Below are 26,343 nucleotides of genomic sequence, written 5' to 3' on the forward strand. Positions count from 1 at the left end.
CAAACTCTAAAATGTAAAATAAATAATCATATTTAGTACCGCCGCTCAAAAAGCCAGCCACTACAAAACTGCTAGCCAAAAAATAAAAAACGTTCCAGCTCTCAGAATATGCTAGTTTTTATTTATATATTATTTTATTGATTGTTCCTTTCTTTGGTGGTGGGGAGTGTGTGGATGCGTTTTAAATATATATATTGATATAATTTTTTTTGTAAGTGTTTAAGAAGTAAAAGTAAATGATCAGTTCAGGAAGCAAAAGATCCAGATCTGTGATGAGCTACATTACCAAGCTGCCTAAAGAGGGACACAGCCCCGAATCAGTGCTGCAGGCCCTCACCTGATATCTGCCACATCTTCAAAACATCCGATTTACAAATGCCCAATCTGATGTTTCTCGCTTTGCCTTTGTGTTACAGAAAAGTGATTCAACATGGAAACCATTATAGCTCCATGATTCTGCAGCCTCTCCTTACCAACCAAATGGCGCTGTCAGCCCCTCAGCCTATCAGTTTAGGCATTGCACATGTGGTGTGGCCTCAGCCTGCAGCCAATAAAAGGAATAAAATCTGTCAAAACAGGTAGCGTCTCCCACCGCTGTAGAAAAGCCTTTACTGCCGGACATCGGTGTGCCTTCTAAACACCTGACCTTTTATTATTTGCTTATCTAACCTCTTGGTTTGTCTTACAGGAGTAACACAATACTGGACACTAATGTCCACAGAAAAGCACTTACCTCTCCAAAGATTTCAAATACCATCAAGACCACAGAGTCTCAAAGTTGTGCATTACCCCAGGACAATCAGAACTTGGAGGAGCAGGAGGAAGAATCTTGTAAGGCATCTGAAGAGCCGGCCCCAGATGTGTCAAATCAACAAAGGCAAGAGATTGTCATAGCCGATTCCCCCAGCCCTACGGCCAGCGTCATTACGATAAGCAGTGACACGGACGACGAGGACTCAGCACAGACTCACTCGCTGAGAGAGTACGTTTTCACACACAAATAGGAGACAGTGTATTATTATTTTTTAAGCAAAGATACTGTTTTGATTGATCTCTTTACCTAGATCTGTAATCCAGCGGTATAAATCCTTTCTCTGATTGATCTAGATGTAAAGGCAGCCTAGACTGTGAGGCCTGTCAGAGTACTCTGAATATTGATCGGGTCTGTTCCTTGAGTAGTCCAGACAGCAGCCTGAGCACCAGCTCCTCAGGGCAGTCCAGCCCCTCTCCCTGTAAGAGACCCAACAGGTAATGGAATCACTATAACCAAGGACAAATACATGCTACACCATATATAATACTTCTGCTGGCTGCTTAGAAAATTCTATACTGACTTGATAGCAAATGTATAGTTTCAAGCATGACCCTGAAGAAGGGACAAAAAGGGACAATGAGTGATTGACAGAGCAAGCTTTATAAGAGCACTCCCCCACTGTCCTTTTTTTTCAAAATGGTAAGAGGACTGTATAACTGCACCATATACTGTGGTCCTATTAGATGTACAGGTCCTTCTCAAAAAATTAGCATATAGTGTTAAATTTCATTATTTACCATAATGTAATGATTACAATTAAACTTTCATATATTATAGATTCATTATCCACCAACTGAAATTTGTCAGGTCTTTTATTGTTTTAATACTGATGATTTTGGCATACAACTCCTGATAACCCAAAAAACCTGTCTCAATAAATTAGCATATTTCACCCGTCCAATCAAATAAAAGTGTTTTTTAATAACAAACAAAAAAACCATCAAATAATAATGTTCAGTTATGCACTCAATACTTGGTCGGGAATCCTTTGGCAGAAATGACTGCTTCAATGCGGCGTGGCATGGAGGCAATCAGCCTGTGACACTGCTGAGATGTTATGGAGGCCCAGGATGCTTCAATAGCGGCCTTAAGCTCATCCAGAGTGTTGGGTCTTGCGTCGCTCAACTTTCTCTTCACAATATCCCACAGATTCTCTATGGGGTTCAGGTCAGGAGAGTTGGCAGGCCAATTGAGCACAGTAATACCATGGTCAGTAAACCATTTACCAGTGGTTTTGGCACTGTGAGCAGGTGCCAGGTCGTGCTGAAAAATGAAATCTTCATCTCCATAAAGCATTTCAGCCGATGGAAGCATGAAGTGCTCCAAAATCTCCTGATAGCTAGCTGCATTGACCCTGCCCTTGATGAAACACAGTGGACCAACACCAGCAGCTGACATGGCACCTCACACCATCACTGACTGTGGGTACTTGACACTGGACTTCAGGCATTTTGGCATTTCCTTCTCCCCAGTCTTCCTCCAGACTCTGGTACCTTGATTTCCAAATGACATGCAAAATTTGCTTTCATCAGAAAAAAGTACTTGGGACCACTTAGCAACAGTCCAGTGCTGCTTCTCTGTAGCCCAGGTCAGGCGCTTCTGCCGCTGTTTATGGTTCAAAAGTGGCTTTACCTGGGGAATGCGGCACCTGTAGCCCATTTCCTGCACACGCCTGTGCACGGTGGCTCTGGATGTTTCCACACCAGACTCAGTCCACTGCTTCCTCAGGTTCCCCAAGGTCTGGAATCGGTCCTTCTCCACAATCTTCCTCAGGGTCCGGTCACCTCTTCTCGTTGTACAGCGTTTTCTGCCACATTTTTGCCTTCCAACAGACTTACCATTGAGGTGCCTTGATACAGCACTCTGGGAACAGCCTATTTGTTGAGAAATTTCTTTCTGGGTCTTACCCTCTTGCTTGAGGGTGTCAATGATGGCCTTCTTGACATCTGTCAGGTCGCTAGTCTTACCCATGATGGGGGTTTTGAGTAATGAACCAGGCAGGGAGTTTTTAAAAGCCTCAGGTATCTTTTGCATGTGTTTAGAGTTAATTAGTTGATTCAGAAGATTAGGGTAATAGGTCGTTTAGAGAACCTTTTCTTGATATGCTAATTTATTGAGACAGGTTTTTTGGGTTATCAGGAGTTGTATGCCAAAATCATCAGTATTAAAACAATAAAAGACCTGACAAATTTCAGTTGGTGGATAATGAATCTATAATATATGAAAGTTTAATTGTAATCATTACATTATGGTAAATAATGAAATTTAACACTATATGCTAATTTTTTGAGAAGGACCTGTATAGTTAGAGCTCTGTGCTTCCACTGCCACCAGGCATTCACCCCCAAAACATTATATACGTGCATGTGGTGCTTTCATGGACAAGTCAAGCAATACCTTTACATGGCCAATACGATCACCCGTTGCTGAAATATCCATGTTTGAATTCATATGCAAATGAGTCTATAGATCTGAAGCCTCTGTCACTCCAGCTCTATTCCCAGCCCTGCACTGCTTCTTCCTGCTTGAATGACAGCTCCTTTGCCTGAAATCACACAACATAGAGACTGATTGGTCAGCCTCATTCAGGGGAAGAAGTACACACCCCCAGAGACACATCTCTGGTAACGCCCTGTTGAACTTTACATAAATTATAACTTAAACATTGCAAGCTAATGGAGCAGAGACATTACAATATAAAAACTACATTTTACTCGGCTCTGCAGCCATTATTGCATGATGTGGTCAATTTAACATGCACAAACTATTGAAAAGTTCTCTTTAAGGGAATTTACAGATACAGATTTTATTAGCCAAAAACTGCATAAAACTTTGTGCTAACTGTTTTGTTAATGGTAGAGATGCGAGAATATGAATGTAGTGTAGGCATGAGGGGCGCTTTCTTCATGACAGATCCTCTTGTGGATCTGGGTTGTCCCATGACTGTGACTGGTTGCGTTGCTTTTGCAGTATGTCTGATGATGAGCCTGAGAGTGGCTGCGACACTGTAGATGGATCCCCAAGCTCTGATTCATCTGGCCATGACAGCCCATTTGTGAAGAGCAGCTTTGTAAAGGATGCCAACCAGAATACAGAAAAACAGGCATTGGAGAAAACTGAGAATAAGCCAGCAGTGTGTACATTAGTGGTTCCACCTATCAGGATTGAAAACCGCAAGTTTAACTCACATTGGGCCACCAACAAAGGTAAAGTTGTCATATTGCGATGTCGCCTTAATGGAGATCAAAATGAAATTAATCCGTTTACTATTAGGTAGGACTTTATGGGAGCTCACAGTCCATCATGTGGGGCTTCCAAACAGCACTGTATTACAGAAATTCACCCTTACAAGCAATGCCTATGTCACTCTGTGTATATATAGTGGGGAAATTCCCACCTACAAACAATGGGAGAGGTCTGTAATTTTTACCGTAGATACAATTCAACTGTGAGAGACAGAATCTAAAAATAAAAAGCAGAAAATGAAATTGAATGTTTTTTTAAATAATTAAATTGCATTTTATTGCATTAAATAAGTATTTGATCATCTACCAACCAGCAAGAATTGTCTCACAGACCAGTTGATTGTTCTTTAATCCCATATGACGTACTATCCCGTCAAGGTGACCTGGGACTTAATTCCCAGTGACGGGATAGTACATCATATGCGATCGCGGCCGGGTGTCAGCTGACTATCGCAGCTGACATCCGGCACTATGTACCAGGAGCGGTCACGGACCGCCCCCGGCACATTAACCCCCGGCACACTGCGATCAAACATGATCGCAGTGTTCCGGCGGTATAGGGAAGCATCGCGCAGGGAGGGGGCTCCTTGCGGGCTTCCCTGAGACCCCCGGAGCAACGCGATGTGATCGCGTTGCTCCGAGCGTCTTACCTTCTCTCCCTGTAGGCCCCGGATCCAAAATGGCCGCGGGGCTGCATCCGGGTCCTGCAGGGAGGTGGCTTACCAAGCGCCTGCTCAGTGCAGGCGCTGGTAAGCCTGCGGCACTATAAGTCAGATCGCTGATCTGACAGAGTGCTGTGCAAACTGTCAGATCAGTGATCTGTGATGTCCCCCCCGGGACAAAGTAAAAAAGTAAAGAAAAAATTTCCACATGTGTGTATAAAAAAAAAAAAAAAAAATCCTAAATAAAGAAGAAAAAAAAATTATTCCCATAAATACATTTCTTTAAATGAAAAAAACTATAAAAGTACACATATTTAGTATCGCTGAGTCCGTGATGACCTGACATATAAAACTGTCCCACTAGTTAACCCTGTCAGTGAACACCGTAAAAATAAAAAGAGGCAAAAAACAACGCTTTATTATCATACTGCCAAACAAAAAGTGGAATAACACGCGATCAAAAAGACAGATATAAATAACCATGGTACTGCTGAAAACGTCATCTTGTCCCGCAAAAAACGAGCCGCCATACAGCATCAGCGAAAAAATAAAAAAGTTATAGTCCTCAGAATAAAGCGATGCCAAAATAATTATTTTTTCTATAAAATAGTCTTTATCGTATAAAAGCGCCAAAACATAAAAAAATGATATAAATGAGGTATCACTGTAATCGTACTGACCCGAAGAATAAAACTGCTTTATCCATTTTACCAAACGTGGAACGGTATAAACGCCCCCCCCAAAAGAAATTCATGAATAGTTGGTTTTTGGTCATTCTGCCTCACAAAAATCGGAATAAAAAGCGATCAAAAAATGTCACGTGCCCGAAAATGTTACCAATAAAAACGTCAACTCGTCCCGCAAAAAACAAGACCTCGCATGACTCTGTGGACCAAAATATGGAAAAACTATAGGTCTCAAAATGTGGAGACGCAAAAACTTTTTTGCTATAAAAAGCGTCTTTTAGTGTGTGACAGCTGCCAATCATAAAAATCCGCTATAAAAAAACGCTATAAAAGTAAATCAAACCCCCCTTAGTGAAAAATAATAAAATTAAAAAAATGTATTTATTTCCATTTTCCCGTTAGGGTTAGGGCTAGGGTTGGGGCTTGTAGATTGTAAGCTTGCGAGCGGGGACCTCACTCCTAATGTCACTGTTTAAATTGTCTTAACGTGCATTGATTTTGTCTGTACATGTCCCCGCTTAAAGGGCCACTGTCACCCCCCTCCAGCCGTTATAAACTAAAAGAGCCACCTTGTGCAGCAGTAATGCTGCATTCTAACAAGGTGGCTCTTTTAGTTTTAGGTTCAAGTATACCCCAAATAAAGCGTTTTTATACTTAGCCACAATTCCTGTCTCTAGCCAGGTAGGCGGGTCCTCACTCCCCAGCTTGGCCAGCTCCTCTGCCGTCACTCACATCTTCCTGCGTTTTTGGCGCCGCCCCCTCAGCGCTGTTATCGTTTCAAAACCGGCGCCTGCGCTGTGTACTGGTGTCCTGCGCAGACGCAGTAAGCTCTGGCCGTCTGATGTCCCAGCCAGGCTTGCACACTGCGCCTGCGTGGGCATTGCGGCCAGCCACCTTTGGAATCCCCGCCCCGCACTGTGTTATGCATTATGCACAGTGCGGGGCGGGGATTCCAAAGGTTCCACCTATACAGAATATTCCGTGTAATGGCTGATACCAGAGAACAAAAGACATCCACAGAACACCAGGATGGATCGCTGCACAGCAAATAGCTGTAGGACCTGCGATGACGTCACTGCCATGTGATTGCCCTAATCACATGGCAGTGACTTCATTGCAGGTCCTACAGCTATTTGCTGTGCAGCAGATCCATCCTGGTGTTCTGTGGATGTCTTTTGTTCTCTGGTATCAGCCATTACACGGAAAATTCTGTATAGGTGAAACATAAATATATACTGATAAGAAGACGTTTTCCGGGAATTCCAAAGGTGGCTGGCCGGTGGCCGCAATGCCCGCGCAGGCGCAGTGTGCAAGCCTGGCTGGGACATCAGACGGCCAGAGCTTACTGCGTCTGCGCAGGACACCAGTACACATCGCAGGCGCCGGTTTTGAAATAACAGCGCTGAGGGGGCGGCGCTGAAAGCGCAGGAAGATGTGAGTGATGGCAGAGGAGCTGGCCAAGCTGGGGAGTGAGGACCCACCTACCTGGCTAGAGACAGGAATTGTGGCTAAGTATAAAAACGCTTTATTTGGGGTATACTTGAACCTAAAACTAAAAGAGCCACCTTGTTAGAATGCAGCATTACTGCTGCACAAGTGGCTCTTTTAGTTTATAACGGCTGGAGGGGGGTGACAGTGGCCCTTTAATTGTAAAGTGCTGCGGAATATGTTGGCGCTATATAAATAAAAATTATTATTAAAGTTAGGGTTGGGGTTAAAGTTAGGGTTAGGGTTGGGGCTAAAGATAACGTTAGGGTTGGGGCTAAAGACAGGGTTAGGGTTTGGATTACATTTACGATTGGGATTAGGGTTGGGATTAGAGTTAGGGGTGGGTTAGGGGTGTGGTTAGGGTTACTGTTGGGATTAGGGTTAGGGACGTGTTAGGATTAGGGTTTCAGTTAGAATTGGGGAGTTTCCACTGTTTAGGCACATCAGGGGCTCTCCAAACGCGACATGGCTTCCGATCTCAATTCCAGCCAATTCTGCGTTGAAAAAGTAAAACAGTGCCCCTTCCCTTCCGAGCTCTCCCGTGCGCCCAAACAGGGGTTTACCACAACATATGGATTATCAGCGTACTCAGGACAAATTGGCCAACAACTTTTGGGGTCCAAGTTCTCTTGTTACCCTTGGGAAAATAAAAATTTGGGGGGCTAAAAATCATTTTTGTGGGAAAAAAATTTTTTTTACAAGGCTCTGCATTGTAAACTGTAGTGAAACACTTGGGGGTTCAAAGTTCTCACAACACATCTAGATAAGTTCCTTGGGAGGTCTAGTTTCCAATATGGGATCACTTATGGGGGTTTGTACTGTTTGGGTACATCAGGGGCTCTGCAAATGCAACGTGATGCCTGCAGACCAATTCATCTAAGTCTGCATTCCAAATGGCGCTCCTTCCCTTCCGAGCTCTGCCATGCGCCCAAACAGTGGTTTACCCCCACATATGGGGTATCAGCGTACACAGGACAAATTGGACAACAACTTTTGGGGTCCAATTTCAACTGTTACCCTTGTGTAAATACTAAACTGGGGGCTAAAAAATAATTTTTGTGAAAAAAAAAATAATTTTTATTTTCATGGCTCTGCCCTATAAACTGTAGTGAAACACTTGGGGGTTCAAAGCTCTCAAAACACATCTAGATGAGTTCCTTAGGGGGTCTACTTTCCAAAATGGTGTCACTTGTGGGGGTTTCAATGTTTATGCACATCAGTGGCTCTCCAAACGCAACATGGCGTTCCATCTCCATTCCAGTCAATTTTGCATTGAAAAGTCAAACGGCGCTCCTTCCCTTCTGAGCCCTGCCATGTGCCCAAACAGTCGTTTACCCCCACATATCGGGTATCAGAGTACTCAGGACAAATTGCACAACAACTTTTGTGGTCCAATTTCTTCTCTTACCCTTGGGAAAATAAAAAATTGGGGGCGAAAAGATCATTCTTGTGAAAAAATATGATTTTTTATTTTTACGGCTCTGCATTATAAACTTCTGTGAAGCACTTGTTGGGTCAAAGTGCTCACCACACATCTAGATAAGTTCCTTAAGGGGTCTACTTTCCAAAATGGTGTCACTTGTGGGGGGTTTCAATGTTTAGGGACATCAGGGGCTCTCCAAACGCAACATGGCGTCCCCTCTCAATTCCCATCAATTTTGCATTTAAAAGTCAAATGTCGCTCCTTCCCTCCCGAGCTCTGCCATGCGCCCAAACAGTGGTTTACCCCCACATATTGGGTATCGGCGTACTCAGGACAAATTGTACAACAACTTTTGGGGTCCATGTTCTCCTGTTACCCTTGGTAAAATAAAACAAATTGGAGCTAAAATAAATTTTTTGTGACAAAAAGTTAAATGTTCATTTTTATTTAAACATTCCAAAAATTCCTGTGAAACACCTGAAGGGTTACTAAACTTCTTGAATGTGGTTTTGAGCACCTTAAGGTGTGCAGTTTTTAGAATGGTGTCACACTTGGTTATTTTCTTTCATATAGACCCCTCAAAATGACTTCAAATGAGATGTGGTCCCTAAAAAAAAAAATGGTGTTGTAAAAATGAGAAATTGCTGGTCAACTTTTAACCCTTATAACTCCCTAACAAAAAAAAAAATTTGGTTCCAAAATTGTGCTGATGTAAAGTAGACATGTGGGAACTGTTACTTATTAAGTATTTTGTGTGACATATCTCTGTGATTTAAGGGCATAAAAATTCAAAGTGGGAAAATTGCGAAATTTTCAAAATTTTCGCCAAATTTCCGTTTTTTTTTTTTTCACAAATAAACGCAAGTTGTATCGAAGAAATTTTACCACTATCATGAAGTACAATATGTCACGAGAAAACAATGTCAGTATCGCCAGGATCCGTTGAAGCGTTCCAGAGTTATAACCTCATAAAGGGACAGTGGTCAGAATTGTGAAACTAGACCCGGTCATTAACGTGCACACCACCCTCGGGGCTTAAGGGGTTAAGGAGCCCTACTACTCTGCACTCAGTACCTGTATTAATTGCAGCTGTTTGAATTCATTACCTGTATAAGACACCTGTCCACGCACTCAATCACACTCCAACCTCCACCATGGCCAAGACCAAAGAGCTGTCTAAGCAGGCACACAATTTGCCAAAGGCAACTAAACATCCCTATTAAAGAACTTGGGGTAAAATGTAACTTTTATTCAGTTTGCAAGGGAAAACCCATTTAAAATTACAGGACTAGTGTGTGAATGTAAATGTCACTCAGAATTGAGTTTGTGACAAAATTGCTTGTGGATATACGACCTATAAGTTATTGTACTTCCCTCATTCTCTTTAGCTTTAAGGCATGGAGATCTTTTCACAGTTCGTGATACAGCTGTCACTTTGGGTTTCTGTCATGAATGTCTCTAACTCATCACTCTGGGGCAAATTTTACCCGAGGTTAATACAATTATGGCAACTTGATTTCCTTTAAGCTACTGGTAGATATTTACCGTATATACTCGAGTATAAGCCGAGATTTTCAGCCCAAATTTTTGGGCTGAAAGTGCCCCTCTCGGCTTATACTCGAGTCAAGGTCTGTGGCAGGGTCGGCGGGTGAGGGGGGAGAGGGCGCTGAGGCATACTTACCTAGACCCGGCGATCCTGACGCTCCCCCTGCCCGTCACACTGTCTTCGGGTGCCGCAGCTCTTCCCCTGTACAGCGGTCACATGGTACCACTCATTAAACTTATGAATATGGACTCCACTCCCATGGGGTGGAGCCGTATATTCATTTCTCTAATCAGCGGTGCCGGTGACCGCTGATTGAGGAAGAGTCTGCGGCACCCGGAGACCAGCTGTCCGGGGGAAGGAGCGGGACGCCGGGAGCAGGTAAGTATCGCATATTTACCTGTCCAAGATCCACACGCCGGGCGCCGCTCTGTCTTCCCGGCGTCTCTCCGCTCTGACTGTGCAGGTCAGAGGGCGCGATGACGCATATAGTGTGCGCGCCGCCCTCTGCCTGATCAGTCAGTGCGGAGAGACGCCGGGACCGGACGCTGGGGAGCTGCAAGCAAGAGAGGTGAGTGTGTTTTTTTTTTTTTTTTTATTGCAGCAGCGTTATATATGGCACAGATTTATGTGGAGCATCTATGGGGCCAAACTGAACGCTGCAGAGCATTCCATATGGGGCAGCTTTATAATGAGCATCTATGGGGCCAAACTGAACGGTGCAGAGCATATAGGGCACAGCTATATAAGGAGCATCTATGGGGCCAAACTGAACGCTGCAGAGCATTCCATATGGGGCAGCTTTATAATGAGCATCTATGGGGCCAAACTGAACAGTGCAGAGCATATAGGGCACAGATTTATAATGAGCATCTATGGGGCCAAACTGAACGGTGCAGAGCATATAGGGCACAGCTATATAAGGAGCATCTATGGGGCCAAACAGAACAGTGCAGAGCATATAGGGAACAGATTTATAATGAGCATCTATGGGGACAAACTGAACGGTGCAGAGCATATATGGCACAGCTTTATAAGGAGCATCTATGGGGCCATAATGAACGGTGCAGAGCATATATGGCACAGCTTTATAAGGAGCATCTATGGGGCCATAATGAACGGTGCAGAGCATTGTATATGGGGCACAGCTTTATATGGAGCATCTATGGGGCCATAATGAACGGTGCAGAGCATTCTATATGGCACAGCTATATATGGATAATATTTGGGGCACTAATCAATGGTATGGAGCATTATACAGGTCCTTCTCAAAAAATTAGCATATAGTGTTAAATTTCATTATTTACCATAATGTAATGATTACAATTAAACTTTCATATATTATAGATTCATTATCCACCAACTGAAATTTGTCAGGTCTTTTATTGTTTTAATACTGATGATTTTGGCATACAACTCCTGATAACCCAAAAAACCTGTGTCAATAAATTAGCATATCAAGAAAAGGTTCTCTAAACGACCTATTACCCTAATCTTCTGAATCAACTAATTAACTCTAAACACATGCAAAAGATACCTGAGGCTTTTAAAAACTCCCTGCCTGGTTCATAACTCAAAACCCCCATCATGGGTAAGACTAGCGACCTGACAGATGTCAAGAAGGCCATCATTGACACCCTCAAGCAAGAGGGTAAGACCCAGAAAGAAATTTCTCAACAAATAGGCTGTTCCCAGAGTGCTGTATCAAGGCACCTCAATGGTAAGTCTGTTGGAAGGCAAAAATGTGGCAGAAAACGCTGTACAACGAGAAGAGGTGACCGGACCCTGAGGAAGATTGTGGAGAAGGACCGATTCCAGACCTTGGGGAACCTGAGGAAGCAGTGGACTGAGTCTGGTGTGGAAACATCCAGAGCCACCGTGCACAGGCGTGTGCAGGAAATGGGCTACAGGTGCCGCATTCCCCAGGTAAAGCCACTTTTGAACCATAAACAGCGGCAGAAGCGCCTGACCTGGGCTACAGAGAAGCAGCACTGGACTGTTGCTAAGTGGTCCCAAGTACTTTTTTCTGATGAAAGCAAATTTTGCATGTCATTCGGAAATCAAGGTGCCAGAGTCTGGAGGAAGACTGGGGAGAAGGAAATGCCAAAATGCCTGAAGTCCAGTGTCAAGTACCCACAGTCAGTGATGGTGTGGGGTGCCATGTCAGCTGCTGGTGTTGGTCCACTGTGTTTCATCAAGGGCAGGGTCAATGCAGCTAGCTATCAGGAGATTTTGGAGCACTTCATGCTTCCATCGGCTGAAATGCTTTATGGAGATGAAGATTTCATTTTTCAGCACGACCTGGCACCTGCTCACAGTGCCAAAACCACTGGTAAATGGTTTACTGACCATGGTATTACTGTGCTCAATTGGCCTGCCAACTCTCCTGACCTGAACCCCATAGAGAATCTGTGGGATATTGTGAAGAGAAAGTTGAGAGACGCAAGACCCAACACTCTGGATGAGCTTAAGGCCGCTATTGAAGCATCCTGGGCCTCCATAACATCTCAGCAGTGTCACAGGCTGATTGCCTCCATGCCACGCCGCATTGAAGCAGTCATTTCTGCCAAAGGATTCCCGACCAAGTATTGAGTGCATAACTGAACATTATTATTTGATGGTTTTTTTGTTTGCTATTAAAAAACACTTTTATTTGATTGGACGGGTGAAATATGCTAATTTATTGAGACAGGTTTTTTGGGTTATCAGGAGTTGTATGCCAAAATCATCAGTATTAAAACAATAAAAGACCTGATAAATTTCAGTTGGTGGATAATGAATCTATAATATATGAAAGTTTAATTGTAATCATTACATTATGGTAAATAATGAAATTAAACACTATATGCTAATTTTTTGAGAAGGACCTGTATATGGCACAGCTTTATATGGAGCATCTATGGGGCAATAATGAATGGTATGGAGCATCTATTTTTATTTTTGAAATGCACCGGTAGCTGCTGCATTTTCCACCCTAGGCTTATACTCGAGTCAATAAGTTTTCCCAGTTTTTTTGTGGCAAAATTAGGGGGGTCGGCTTATACTCGAGTATATACGGTATATACAGTTATATGAAAAAGTTTGGGCACCCCTATTAATCTTAAGCTTAATGTTTTATAAAAATTGTTTTTTTTTTGCAACAGCTATTTCAGTTTCATATATCTAATAACTGTTGGACACAGTAATGTTTCTGAGTTGAAATTAGTACAATAAACCTAACAGAAAATGTGCAATCTACATTCAAACAAAATTTGACAGGTGCATAAGTATGGGCACCCTTATCATTTTCTTGTTTTAAATACTCCTACCTACTTTTTACTGACTTACTAAAGCACTTTTTTTGGTTTTGTAACCTCATTGAGCTTTTAACTTCATAGCCATGCAAATCATGAGAAAAGCTACTTAAAGTGGCCACTTGCTAGTTGTTCTCCTGTTTGAATGTCCTCTGAAGAGTGGCATCATGGGCTCCTCAAAACAACTGTCAAATGATCTGAAAACAAAGATTATTCAACATAGTTGTTCAGGGGAAGGATACAAAAAGCTGTCTAAGAGATTTAACCTGTCAATTTCCACTGTGAGGAACATAGTAAGGAAATGGAAGAACACATGTACAGTTCTTGTTAAGGCCAGAAGTGGCAGGCCAAGAAAAACATCAGAAAGGCAGAGAAGAAGAATGGTGAGATCAGTCAAGGACAATCCTCAGACCACCTCCAGAGAGCTGCAGCATCAACTTGCTGCAGATGGTGTCACTGTGCATCTGTCAACTATACAACACACTTTGCACAAGGAGAAGCTGTATGGGAGAGTGATGCTAAAGAAGCCGTTTCTGCAAGCACGCCACAAACAGAGTCAGCTGAGGTATGCAAAAGCACATTTGGAGAAGCCAATTTCTTTTTGGAAGAAGGTCTTGTGGACTGATGAAACCAAGATTGAGTTGTTTGGTCATACAAAAAGGCGTTATGCATGGCGGCAAAAAAACCACAGCATTCCAAGAAAAACACTTGCTACCCACAGTAAAATTTGGTGGAGGTTCCATCATGCTTTGGGGCTGTGTGGCCAATGCCGGCACCGGGAATCTTGTTAAAGTTGAGGGACGCATGGATTCCTCTCAGCATCAGCAGATTCTTGACAATAATGTTCATGAATCAGTGACAAAGTTGAAGTTACGCAGGGGATGGATCTTTCAGCAAGACAATGATCCAAAACACTGCTTGAAATCTACTCAGGCATTCATGCAGAGGAACAATTACACTGTTCTGGAATGGCCATGCCAGTCCCCAGACCTGAATATCATTGAACATCTGTGGGATCATTTGAAGAGGGCTGTCCATGCTCGGCGACCATCAATCTTAACTGAACTGGAATTGTTTTGTGGTCAAAAATACCTTCATCCAGGATCCAGGAACTCATTAAAAGCTACAGGAAGCGACTAGAGGCTGTTATTTTTGCAAACGGAGGATCTACTAAATATTAATGTCATTTTTCTGATGAGGTGCCCATACTTATGCACCTGTCAAATTTTGTTTGAATGTAGATTGCACATTTTCTGTTAGTACAATAAACCTCATTTCAATGCAGAAACATTACTGTGTCCAACAGTTATTAGATATATGAAACTGAAATAGCTGTTGCAAAAAAAACAATTTTTATAAAACATTAAGCTTAAGATTAATAGGGGTGCCTAAACTTTTTCATATAACTGTACGAGAGGCAGTAGGTCGCACTATCTCTTTAAGATAATGGTAGAGATAAGGGAAGGGAGGAAGGGGGTCACAGATTGTAATCCTAATTAGGTCTCTCACCACTTTATTATAATACAGATCTGTATTATCATCAATTAACAGATGGTCAGCTAATATTAGATACTGAGTGAATAATAAGTTATAGGTAGACGTTAGTATTGTTATTGTACCAGGATCATACAGTCAGATTCCTAAAGAGGTCTTTTCTTATAGAATCATACACTTAGATCTGCAGCAGTGGTGCAAGCGGGGAAGTCTGACATCTGCATACTGTTACACCTAATGTTGGAAAGGGGTTAATAGATCTTGGAGTAATACTAATTTCCACAATTGGATGTGTTTAAACAAACTGCTCCTGTGCTGAGATAATCTTATACATGTGCCCTGCTGTGTGCTGTGTAATGTCTGACCGTACAGGGACATGGTCTGATCATACACAGCTCCTGGGCAGGGAAGAAGCAAAGGAGAATATACCGACAGGACAGCAGGGGGATCACATCTGATTCTTTATGTGACATAAAACCTTTCCCTGCCTGTTTTTAAAAGATGTTTTACCTCAAAGAAAGAATCAGCTGTGATCCCCTGGTGTTCTTATTCTCTTTTTTGCTTCCCCCCTACCCAGGAGCTGTGTATGATCAGACCATGTCCCTGTACGGTCAGACATTACACAGCACACAGAAGGGCACATGTATAAGATTATCTCAGCACAGGAACATTTTATTTAAACACATATAATTGTGGAAATTATTGTTATTCCAGGACCTATTAATTAAAATGTACTTTGTTCGTGGGTCAACCCCTTTAAATGAAACTGAGTGTTATTTCCAACCATTGAGTGGCTGGGAGCGCAGCAGTGCGGGGTAAAATGGTGCAAAGATCACAACTGTAAGCCAGCTGTGCTGGTCCTTCATCCATATAGTTACCGGGGGTTCCAGCACCAGATGTCAGGCCTCCACCAGTCATAAAGTGATGGCATATTCAGGCTGCAGGCCATAGACTGGAGTAAGAAAGCTGCCAACCTAAAGTGGTGGGTGACCCAGCACTGCTGCCGCTCTCACAGCAGATGTGACAGATGTGTTCGCCTTTCATGGTCCGCAGTATTTCTTTTGGATGGAAGGTACTTTGATTGAAGTGACATAGAAGTTAAGATTTATTTTCAATATTAATTATTATCAATTTCAATAATTTGCAGAAACTTAGCCCCCTGCCAGTTTCCCAGTAAAAAAATGTTAATAAGTTTAACAAGGTTTGAACTTTGTTCCCAGATGTGGCTTGCCATCCCTTAATAAAAGGTCGTTCAACCCCAGGGAGAAAGAACCATCCTACAAGCCTTGGGAATCGCCAGCAGAAAGTGACCTCAGCATTCCAGCAGCAGCCTCTGAGCTTCAGCCAGGTGAGTGCCCCGTGAGGTGGCATCTCCTTCATACTGTCCACTTCACTCTTCCCATGGCACATTCATTAAATAATCTCACGCACACATTTGATAACAAATGTAAAATTCCTGTCTCTTAGATGCAACATTTTGGAACAGGACATCAAGAATGGAATGGAAACTATGGGCACAGGAGACAGCAGGCATTTATCGCAACTACTGTTGCCAGTCATCCTTTTACCCTTCAGCATGGAAGCCCAAATCACAGTGCGATGCATGCTCATCTTGGCGGGCAGCCTGCTATCCTGTCATATCCACACTCTGCACCCCTGTCCACAGCAGCACCCGTGGCCCACCTCCTTGCGTCACCGTGTACCTCAAGACCGATTTTACAGCATCCGGCTTACAGTCTCTCTCATCCCAGTGGCATCGTTCATCAGGTCGCAGTGGGCATCAACCACAGGCTTTTACCTTCTCCCACCATGCACCAGACTCAGTACAAACCGATTTTTCCATCCCACTCGTACATCGCTGCCTCCCCGGCCTACACAGGATTTCCAATGAGCCCAACGAAACTCAACCAGTATCCGTACATGTGAGACCTTGAGAACCTGCAAAGGAAGCGCAAAGATTCAAACACTTGGTTTGAAGGAGAATGAAAGCAAAATTTAAAAAAAAAAACAACAAAAAAACATGGCTTTTGATAATGAAATAAAAAATCAAATGGCCATGGCACAAGAAGACAAATATTTTTGAATCATGTAGACTTGGGTGCAATTTAAAACAATCTTGAGCTTTAAAAAAAAATGAAAAAGAAAAATTCACTTTTAATGTGTTTTGCACATTTGGTATATATCGTCTCTGGTTCTGTTCTCTTCTATAGTAACTCTTAGACAGGTGACTTACGGGAGCAGATGTTCACTTTCTCTCCTGCTATTTTTTTATACAATTGCCTTCTAACTAGTGCAAGACACGTCTTTGGGAAGCCATTCAGCGTACAGGTTTAGCGCAACAAATGCACATAATGTCAGTAGTACGGGGTACTTCGTGTACGTTGTTTCCGTTCTCGTATGTCTTGGTGTTTCAGTGTTGGGTCACATGGCTACTGAGTTGATGTTCACACTGCATGTGTCTTTTGCATGGGCAGAAGGAAAAACAACGTTGCCTAGACCTTGCTATTCAATGTTGTCGTCCTAATATTCCGCTGCATCGTAAACTGTTCCCACACACAGTGCCTTAAATATTTGAGGTTGTTAATGTTACTACTTAATATATTAATGTAAATTTCAGCACTTAATCTTCAACTCTGCTGATATATAAATATCTATTTTTTCGAATAACTTGAGTATTTGCTCAATCTAGGGGTTTGTTAATTTGGTTGTGTGCTTTGATTTTAGGTTTAGAAGTTTTACTTACCAAGAGAACACCATGGATTTTTTCTTTAATTTTTCAATCCATGTTGCTGTAGATCTTATTTTTTTTGTGTTCATTTTGTTTTGTTTTCTTTTAAAGATCACCTAGATATTCAGTGAGCAGTACGTAGCCTGAAGCGCTTTTGAAGACTTTTTTTTTTCTTTGTTTTTGAGGGGAGGGGAGTTTTTTTTTTTTTTTTTTTCCTTTCTTAGATTTTTTGCTAGTTGCATGTTGTTCAGTAATCACACAGTTGACGGAAACTGCAATATTGTCTGATAAGTGAATTCTTCACTTTTTATTGTCACTGCGTTTGTCCAATTGGCTGGATTTTGTAGTAGCTATTAACCAGTGTAGTAAGGCATGAGTCATGGTCAGGTTTAGGGGAAAGTAACATTTTGACCTCTTTCAGGCTCGGCTGAGGCTGCACATTTTGCTGGGCAATGTCTTGCAGGCCCTTCCAGCACTGAAGAGGTTAACACTGTAACACATGACTGCGTTGGACAAACCGCACAGTATTCATTATATTATCAAGAAATATTTACTATAGCAGTTTGATAAGATGTGAGATTTTTAATTTTTCTTTTTGTGCGTGCAATTTTTAGCTTTGATTTTATGCATGTCTATTTTCAAGCCTACTTTACATTATATTTTATTTTTATTTTTTCTCTGAGTGGTGACTGCTTATTTAATACATTCCGTCAGGGACATGAAATTATGTGCATATTTCAATTTTTTTTTATTTTATTTTACCAATTTCTAAATAGTGCATCGTCCATATCAAGTTAATTTATCCAGCACCAAAGACTTTGGAAATCATCCATTTCTAAATATGAAATGTTTAAAAAAAGAAAAAAAAGATATATATAAAATAAATGGTAGCTACATTTTTTGCATAGACCTAAATTATACTGTAGTATAGTGGTGGGCTTTAAGAAAAATGATATTAAGACTAATGTTTTTAGCTTTGAGCAAGTAATAATTCTATCATTTATCTTGAATGTATAATAGATAAGCTGCTACATATAACAGACGCCACTTTTGATAGCTGTGAACTTTAGCTTCATATCCCGTTTATACATAGTCGCCTTACTTCTGTTTTTGAGTCTAATTTTATATGAAAGTGTAGTGGGGTTTTCCGATTTATTATTATTATTATTATTTTGTATTTCGATTTACTTTCATGTTTGGCGTGTCTTTGTAACTACTGTATTGTAATTTATGGAATCCTAATTGCATATGTTATTTTTCGGGTGTGTGTTTATGCATCAGTATTCTATCTCCATAAATTTTAAGCTCATTACTGCATATAAGTGGGTGTATCAATGTAAGTTAATTTTTTATGTTTTCATATTGCTGTTGTGAACGCTTTTAAAGAAGAAAAGAAATGTATATTTTTCTTTACATCTGATCTATATAAAGGTATATAAGCCAGTGACTGGAATGATGAAATGTTATAGGCTGGAGGTAGTATGGATGTGAATAGCATTTATGTTGTGTAACCCATTAACACCACTATATACAGCACTTGCCCGACTGTCCATAAGTTTTCATTGCTCTTGTCCCCAGTAACATTTGCGGGGGGGGGGGGTTATGTACTTGCCTCGCCTGTCACTGGATGGTGTTAACACAAGCAGTGTTTTATTGAATGAATGTTTCAACAAAAATGTGCCTATACCTAAATTTTCTAAAACAGAGAAAGGTTTCATAAAAATACACAGCAGTGTTAATGAAAAATTCTAAAAAATGGGCTTTAGATCCAGTTTTACTTATCTATATAGGACATGTTTCCCTGCAAGGGAAAACTCACTATGTATCATGGGCTATACTCTGTTTGTTATTACACCCCTGTCGGAATGATGTCCTTATTTGATTTACAGATATATTAAGCATATGCGCAAGGGGATAGTCTCACCTTAAATATTTGTGACATGTCCACTGGTTATTTCATATATGACTGAAGTATGTGGGCCCCGTTTTTGAGACCTGACTTTATCTCTAAGGTCCTGCTTTTCTGGCCTCTGACTTCTACGTCCAGAAAGAGTGAATGCGAATTGCAGAAACTGCTGATCAGTGACTCCCACAAGAGTGAATCTAGTGAATTACGCATGCGTAGAGTTGGTGTGAATCACTGTGCATGACCTGGTCCATAATATGTGTCTTCTGCTCTGCAGTTGTGTGTGCTGCCTCTTACTTGATGGCATGCGCATCGATTAACCAGCCTGGCACAAAGTCATTATAGTGGTGTGACACCGCACCAGGCTACTAATCAGAAGAAGAGCTGCAGATGCCATCAGGTAAAAGGCGGTTCTCATGGCTGCCCATCCAGCAACCACAGACTGCTGAGTAGACCAATGGATTGGTTTCACACCAACTCTTGTGGTCGCCTCTCTATTCACTTCCCATCTGGATATTGTGGCCACCTCCGAGGACTTGTCGAGCATGTCCCAAGGTTGAGACCTGCAAATATGGTACACATGTTTAAGATGGGAAAACATTTTGTAAAACAATGTCTGGTCCTGGCTCATCCATCTAGTAAATACTTGTACTTTCCATACAGTACAATGCTAGAGCAGAACTGTGTATTGTGCTATTCCTCCTCTCAGGACCCCCCACTTTTAGGCAGAACGTAGAGCTGCTGCTATTCTGGGAGACCTGACTCTTCCTCACATTACATTGATGACCATTCATCTGAATGGCCAATATGTAGTTCCGAATTTCTCCCACAATGGTTACTGCATGGAAATATTGGCACATCTGGAAGACTGGGACGGTCATCCCACAGTTACATTTGAAAGGAGTTGTGTATGAGAGAACTTCTGTAAAGTTTACCTGTCATTGCACAAAGAAGTACAAAAAGTGCAGCTCTCTGCATATAGTAGGTATGGAGCCCCGTAAACCGAACAGTGGACTTCTCATTAGTAACAGTCTATTCCCAATGTCCTGAAACGAAGTGAAGACAGGGAAAGGCCTCTCATCCTGGCTTCACTCAGACACCGGGCCCAATTAATCATTTGGGTTCTTTTTAAATAACTTTTGTTTGTTTTGTAGTATTTAACATTTTTGTCCTAAATTCTTCAAAATGGTGTACTTGGTTCATGTACATCGTGCAAAATAAAAAATGTTTTTTTCACCTCTATTGTGGCTTTTAAATGCAAAAAGGTCACATTTTCCATATATATCTATATCTCTGTCTCTACGTAAATCTCGGTCTCTAGCTCTCTCCATCTCTCTCTCTCATATATATATATATATATATATATATATATATATATTTTTTTTTTCTCTCTCTCTCCCTCTGTGTATGTGTGTGTGTGTATATATATATATATAATTTCTCTCCCTCTGTGTGTGTGTGTGTGTGTGTGTGTGTGTGTGTGTGTGTGTGTTTGTGTGTGTATATATATATATATATATATATATATATATGTATATAGATATATATTCATATCTGTCTCCATCTCTACTTGTCTCTATCTCTATCTTTCCATCTGTGTCTCTCTATCTCTCTCTAATTCGAAAATGACACTGGGAAAGAACTGGAGTACATTTGCAGCAAAACTTTGTAACTTTTTAAAAGTTGCAATTGATGAATCAGCCGAAAACAACTGGAAAGCCCAAACCCTGCCCTAGTTAAACATAAGATTTCTTCAAAAAACACAAATTAAAAGACAGATAAGGAGCAAATTAAAATTGGGCAAAAAACACCCAAAACTTAAAGGGAAAAATGTCACAAAATTGTGAAGCGTTCCTACAGTAGCATGTGTGTGGGCTGTGTGGTGTTAGGTGCACTGCAGAGGGTAGGGGTCCTCATCATATCTTCATACTCAACCTGGACTGAGCAGAGTAGGGAGAGAACATAGAAACAGAAGGCCCCATTAATTATTGCACTGGCGCATGTTTTGTTTGTTCATTATTTGCTGATTTGCAACTTTTTTTCGTACCTTTTTCACCTTTCCATTTGCACCTTTGTCTATTTTATGTATTTGCCTGTTTTTTTTTTCTTTTGCTGCATGGGGCGATGTAGCTTAAAGTTTCAGTTGTTTTTGCTTGATTCATCATTTGAGACTTTACAAAAAGTTGCAAAACTTGTCACAAATGTTTGGTGTGATTTTATGTATGCTAGTGTTTTTATTTTTTAAGACGTTGAAAAAGATAGGACATTGTGCTTTTAAAGTTGCAAGAATAGTTAAAAATTACAACTTATGAACCACTTGCACAATTTTGATGATTTTGGATTAATAACTATCAGCGAATATCGCAAGATAAAAAAAATGGGCTAAAAAACAAAACTGCAAATTATGAATATGCTTCAAAATCTACAGGGCTGGAGAAAAAGGGATAAGGACAGCAATTAGGGAGAAGCAGAATGCAGGAAGGAGGCAGAATCGGGCCAGAAATTACAAAAATCTACAGGGCTGGGGAAAAAAAGGGATAGGGGCAGCAATTAGGGAGGAGCAGAATGCACGAAGGAAGCAGAAACGAACCCCAAATTACAAAAATCTACAGGACTGGGGGAAAAAAAGGGATGGGGCAGCAATTAGGGAGGAGCAGAATGCAAGAAGGAGGCAGAATCGGGCCTGAAATTACAAAAATATACAGGGCTGGGGAAAAAGGGATAGGGGCAGCAATTAGGGAGGAGCAGAATGCATGAAGGAGGCAGAATCGAACCCAAAATTACAAAAATCTAAACGACAGTGACTGAAACTGCGTATTATATCTGGAAAAAGCGAGTGAAAGTAATTGTTACCCTGTGCTTTATTGCCAAATTATCAAAACTGGTCCCTTCAGCCATTATTTTGTGTGATAAGCACTCTGACTCAGATACTCAGGATTTGGGTCATGGCATAACTGTGGCAGTAGAATTACTTACAATAGTTTATACCTGGTGTACTACAAGTCCTAGAGTTCCTCCCTGCCGACACCATTCCTCCTTTACTGTGATGTGACCCTGTAAGCTGTCAGTGTGGGGGCACACACTATTGGCAAGAAGAATTACAGTACAGTTATTAATACAATTCTGGGGGAATGGCACAATACACAGAGGTTATTATTGGGGGTAAATGAGTATGCTAACATGTCAGGAAATCAAGCAGATCTATTTTAATGCATTTTTTCTGATTGTCACTAGGTTATAACTCCCAATATCCTTTTGGGCCTCTATGTGATTTTATGTAAAGGGCTTCTGAAGTGTGTTCCTTCTATGAAATGATCGTATGGATACTCATGTACAACTTTTCATTCTTGGTTATCCTTATTTATTCTTCATTACATATGAAGTTGTTTTGTGAAAGGTCCTTCTAATAAACCCTTTCTATTAAGCAGTAGGATCCCCTTTGTATGTCTGACTTTGTGCACCCTTTGCGATTTGTCAACATCGCTGGGGGAAATGCTCAAATCTGCTTATTCTTCTAAAATGGCATCATATACCATCCATTCACATGATTCACTATAATGGGCAGCAGCTATAGCCGAACCTGATTGTGGGGCCCACCTCTACTACCACCACATGGTGTCTAATGAACGCTGATGGGTATGGCCATGACCAGCTAGCAGCTTTACCTTAAGTCAGACAGAAGGAAAACTTGATAAATGTAGTGCTGGCTACTCTGTGTGGAGGTTGTCCTTTGATACGACAACGCTTGCAACATTTGTATTATTATGTATACCTCTGAAATATTTAGGGGTGATGGTGGGGTTTACCATTTTGGGGTATTTACTTGGCACACAATGGATGGTGGACCCTCGCTGGCCTTCATGGGTGGTAAGATCTGTAAGATCGCACTGTTACCAGCAGGTGGATACAAAGTTATTCTTCCGACCATTGACAGCCAAGTTTGGTCACAAGTGTAACTTGAGTCCACAAAGTGTTTCCGAGTAGGTTTTTCAAATGTATATCTTGTGAAAAGGCTTTGTTATTGGCGTAATACGTTGGACACGATGTCTTTAAAAATGTGAGATTATTGTGGGGTCAGTTAGGCGGTCTGATGAGAATGTAGCAGCATCATAAGAATGACTAAACCACACACTGAAGCCCCTCTACAGCTTATGGGATTGCAGTATGTTGCCCTTCCTTGTGATTGATGGCTGGCGTCAGATGTAATGGTGGTTGGTTCTAATTCTACTCGTGCTGCATTTAGGGCTGTAGGAATGGTTGTGCATGTCAGACAAGTGCCCACCTAATACTGTATGTGATAAAGAAGAACAGTCGTGTAGAGCTAAATTAGGGGGACACTAAACATAAAGTGTACACACACGCACTGGTGTCAGCCTTTAATGCTGGTACATTTACATGCATGTGTGTGAATATTTGTAGCTTTTAGTATTAGCTTCTTATGTTTATTGTCCCTTTATGCCATTTCTGCTAAGTGCAGGTGTATGGCTCCCCCAGCAGCGGTATGGCTCCCCCGGCTGTAACCCTGTGCTGCAGTGACAAATCTGAGTGAACTCTACTGTGCTCCTAGTTATAGAATGAGCTTCTCCCACATTATCATAACCCAACGTGTGTATGTATTCTTGGTATAACCTGTATAGCTCTGATCATGTCCACAGCACTTTACATTTAATGCAAAGCAGTTTCAGCTTCTATTATTACCATTGTCATTAACAAAGCTGAGCCAACACACAGTACATCATCATGGCAGCGACCTCTTTGCCCATCCTGTAGGTCTGAAGAGATGTGATCAGTCATGTAATACCTTCTCTTTCACCCTGATATCAGCCTTAATGAATGCACAGTGATGCTGCAGTGCAGTGAAATGCCCAGTAGGCCCCAACAGGTGGTGCCAGCACAATGCTTACCGGGGCTGGTGCACATACTTGGCGCAGCACAGCACAGTAGTGGAATTATAGGATACATAGGATCCAGCACGCCTCCTTACACAGCAAATCCTGCCACCTATGTCCTCTTCTAGGTCCTTTGCTCTATAACTGTGAAAGATAAGACTTTCACCTCCTCAATAAGAATGTGCCAGAGAAGTTGCCCCTGGCATGTCACTAAGCAAGGCTACAATATTGCCGCACGATGCAGAAATAATATATTTATTGCCAAGGGCGCAGTAGGCTTCTAATGTAGGCAATTAATTCACAAAATACCCATATTAACTCATAAACTAGGCAAACTCTTTACAACATTGTATCAAAAAAGAGGAGTATATTGGCCAAAAATATCTGTATTACAAACTCATATTTGATATATACAGAGTTTTATTATAAAACACAGAGACTGTCAAACAATGGTGCAGGGATCAAAACCAAGTAATACTACACATAGTACTGTGCCTCAATAATCAGTAATAAGGTGCTACACGAGCTACCACAATAATAAACCGTACAGGCACTAAAATCAAGTTAAAGTAAGACAAGGCACTTACTAGAAATTAAGTGTAGTTGATCCCTGCCGCCCCAACACACGTTTCGTGGCAAACTTCTTCAGGAGGCGCCTCCTGTTTATTATTGTGGTAGCTCATGCAGCACCTTTACGTGTTTTATAATTAAATTGTGTATATATCAAATATGAGTTTGTAATCAAGATAATTTTTTGGCTTCTAATGTAGGCAGTCTGTCCCGGCCTTCACTCTACATGTGTGCATCATCAAAGTATACCCTTGTTGTGACTTGCGTTCCATCTACTGGTGTCACACTATTTACTGGCCCAACATTAGTTTTGGTGCTGATCTGGTCTTCAGTATGACAGAGAGTAACGTTACTTTCCTGTATTGCATCTTACTGAGGGTATATTTGTGTATTTTACATGGATAACTGTACTGCTGGTTCAAATAATTGTGATGTCACAGTAAGGCCATGTTCACATGTTGCGTTTTTTTCTCTTCTTTTAAATCAAATGAAAAGCTGCTTTTACAGTACCAGCTAAAACTGACATTTCAGAAATCTCATGCACATGCTTATTTTTTTCCTGACTGAATTGAAAAACTTGCTTGTTTTAAATCTTTACCCATCACCCATAGGAAGCAATAAGTAAGTGCAAAATCGCTGCTATCAGGTTTTGCCTCGTTTTTAGTGACAAACAGGATGTGAAACCCATATATTTTTGCAATTGTCTCAAGTGTAAACCATAATGTCTTGGTATTGTCACATGAGCATGGAGGATCCACGTTTAAGCATTTTTATACTTTATTTATTTTGTATTGTAATGTAACTTGCATTCATTTTTTTTAAGCAATCCTTGTCATTAAATTAGTGATGAGTTAAAATAAACAATTCTCTACTAATTTATCTTACCCCGCTATTTGTACACTTGCAATTGTGTATTTTTTCATGCAGTCTTTTAATGTTAGTTCACTGCTCTGCTTCAGCTTGTTCAGAAGTCACCAGTAATTGTTTTTTACTACTAGTCATCCTATTATTAATAGTAATAATACTAATAGTTATCCTATTTCTGATTAGTAATATTAATATACTAATAGTTATCCTATTACTGATTAGTAATATTAATATACTAAGTTATCCTATTTCTGATTAGAAATATTATACTAATAGTTATCCTATTTCTGATTAGTAGTATTATTATACTAAGTTATCCTATTTCGATTAGTCATACTATTATACTGATAGTTATCTATCTTCTGATTAGTAATACTACTATTACACTACTAATAGTTCTTTCAGACTAAAGGTACCTTCACACTGAACTATATCGCTAGCGATCCGTGACGTTGCAGCGTCCTGGCTAGCGATATCGTTGAGTTTGACAGGCAGCAGCGATCAGGATCCTGCTGTGCCATCGTTGGTCGGAGCAGAAAGGCCAGAACTTTATTTCGTCGCTGGATCTCCCGTAGACATCGCTGAGTCGGCGTGTGTGACGCCGAATCAGCGATGTCTTCAGTGGTAACCAGGGTAAACATCGGGTTACTAAGCGCAGGGCCGCGCTTAGTAACCCGATGTTTACCCTGGTTACCAGCGTAAACGTTAAAAAAAAAAAAAAAAAAAACAGTACAT

The 26,343-nt window shown here is 41.1% G+C and overlaps 1 protein-coding gene and 1 long non-coding RNA gene across 4 annotated transcripts in view; one reads left to right on the plus strand and one right to left on the minus strand.

Moving 5' to 3' along the window:
* Positions 1–18,819, plus strand: part of HIPK3 (homeodomain interacting protein kinase 3) — a 339,043-nt gene extending 320,224 nt beyond the window's left edge. For all 3 annotated transcript variants that reach the window (XM_077288108.1, XM_077288109.1, XM_077288110.1), the window contains 6 exons: positions 417–578; positions 689–982; positions 1,108–1,248; positions 3,785–4,020; positions 15,869–15,996; positions 16,116–18,819. In XM_077288108.1, the coding sequence (XP_077144223.1) occupies positions 417–578; positions 689–982; positions 1,108–1,248; positions 3,785–4,020; positions 15,869–15,996; positions 16,116–16,574 (1,420 nt within the window). In that variant the 3' untranslated portion in view covers positions 16,575–18,819. The remainder of the gene's footprint in view (positions 1–416; positions 579–688; positions 983–1,107; positions 1,249–3,784; positions 4,021–15,868; positions 15,997–16,115) is intronic.
* LOC143806990 (uncharacterized) overlaps positions 1–25,109 on the minus strand; it is a 48,508-nt gene extending 23,399 nt beyond the window's left edge. Inside the window, exons 1-3 of the long non-coding RNA XR_013221607.1 lie at positions 24,991–25,109; positions 3,212–3,359; positions 1,061–1,230 (exon numbers count right to left, since the gene is read on the minus strand). This is a non-coding gene — a long non-coding RNA (uncharacterized LOC143806990). The remainder of the gene's footprint in view (positions 1–1,060; positions 1,231–3,211; positions 3,360–24,990) is intronic.
* Positions 25,110–26,343: the final 1,234 nt, after the last annotated feature.

This window comes from Ranitomeya variabilis, chromosome 2, assembly GCF_051348905.1.
Source record: "Ranitomeya variabilis isolate aRanVar5 chromosome 2, aRanVar5.hap1, whole genome shotgun sequence".
Classification (NCBI taxonomy): Eukaryota; Metazoa; Chordata; class Amphibia; order Anura; family Dendrobatidae; genus Ranitomeya; species Ranitomeya variabilis.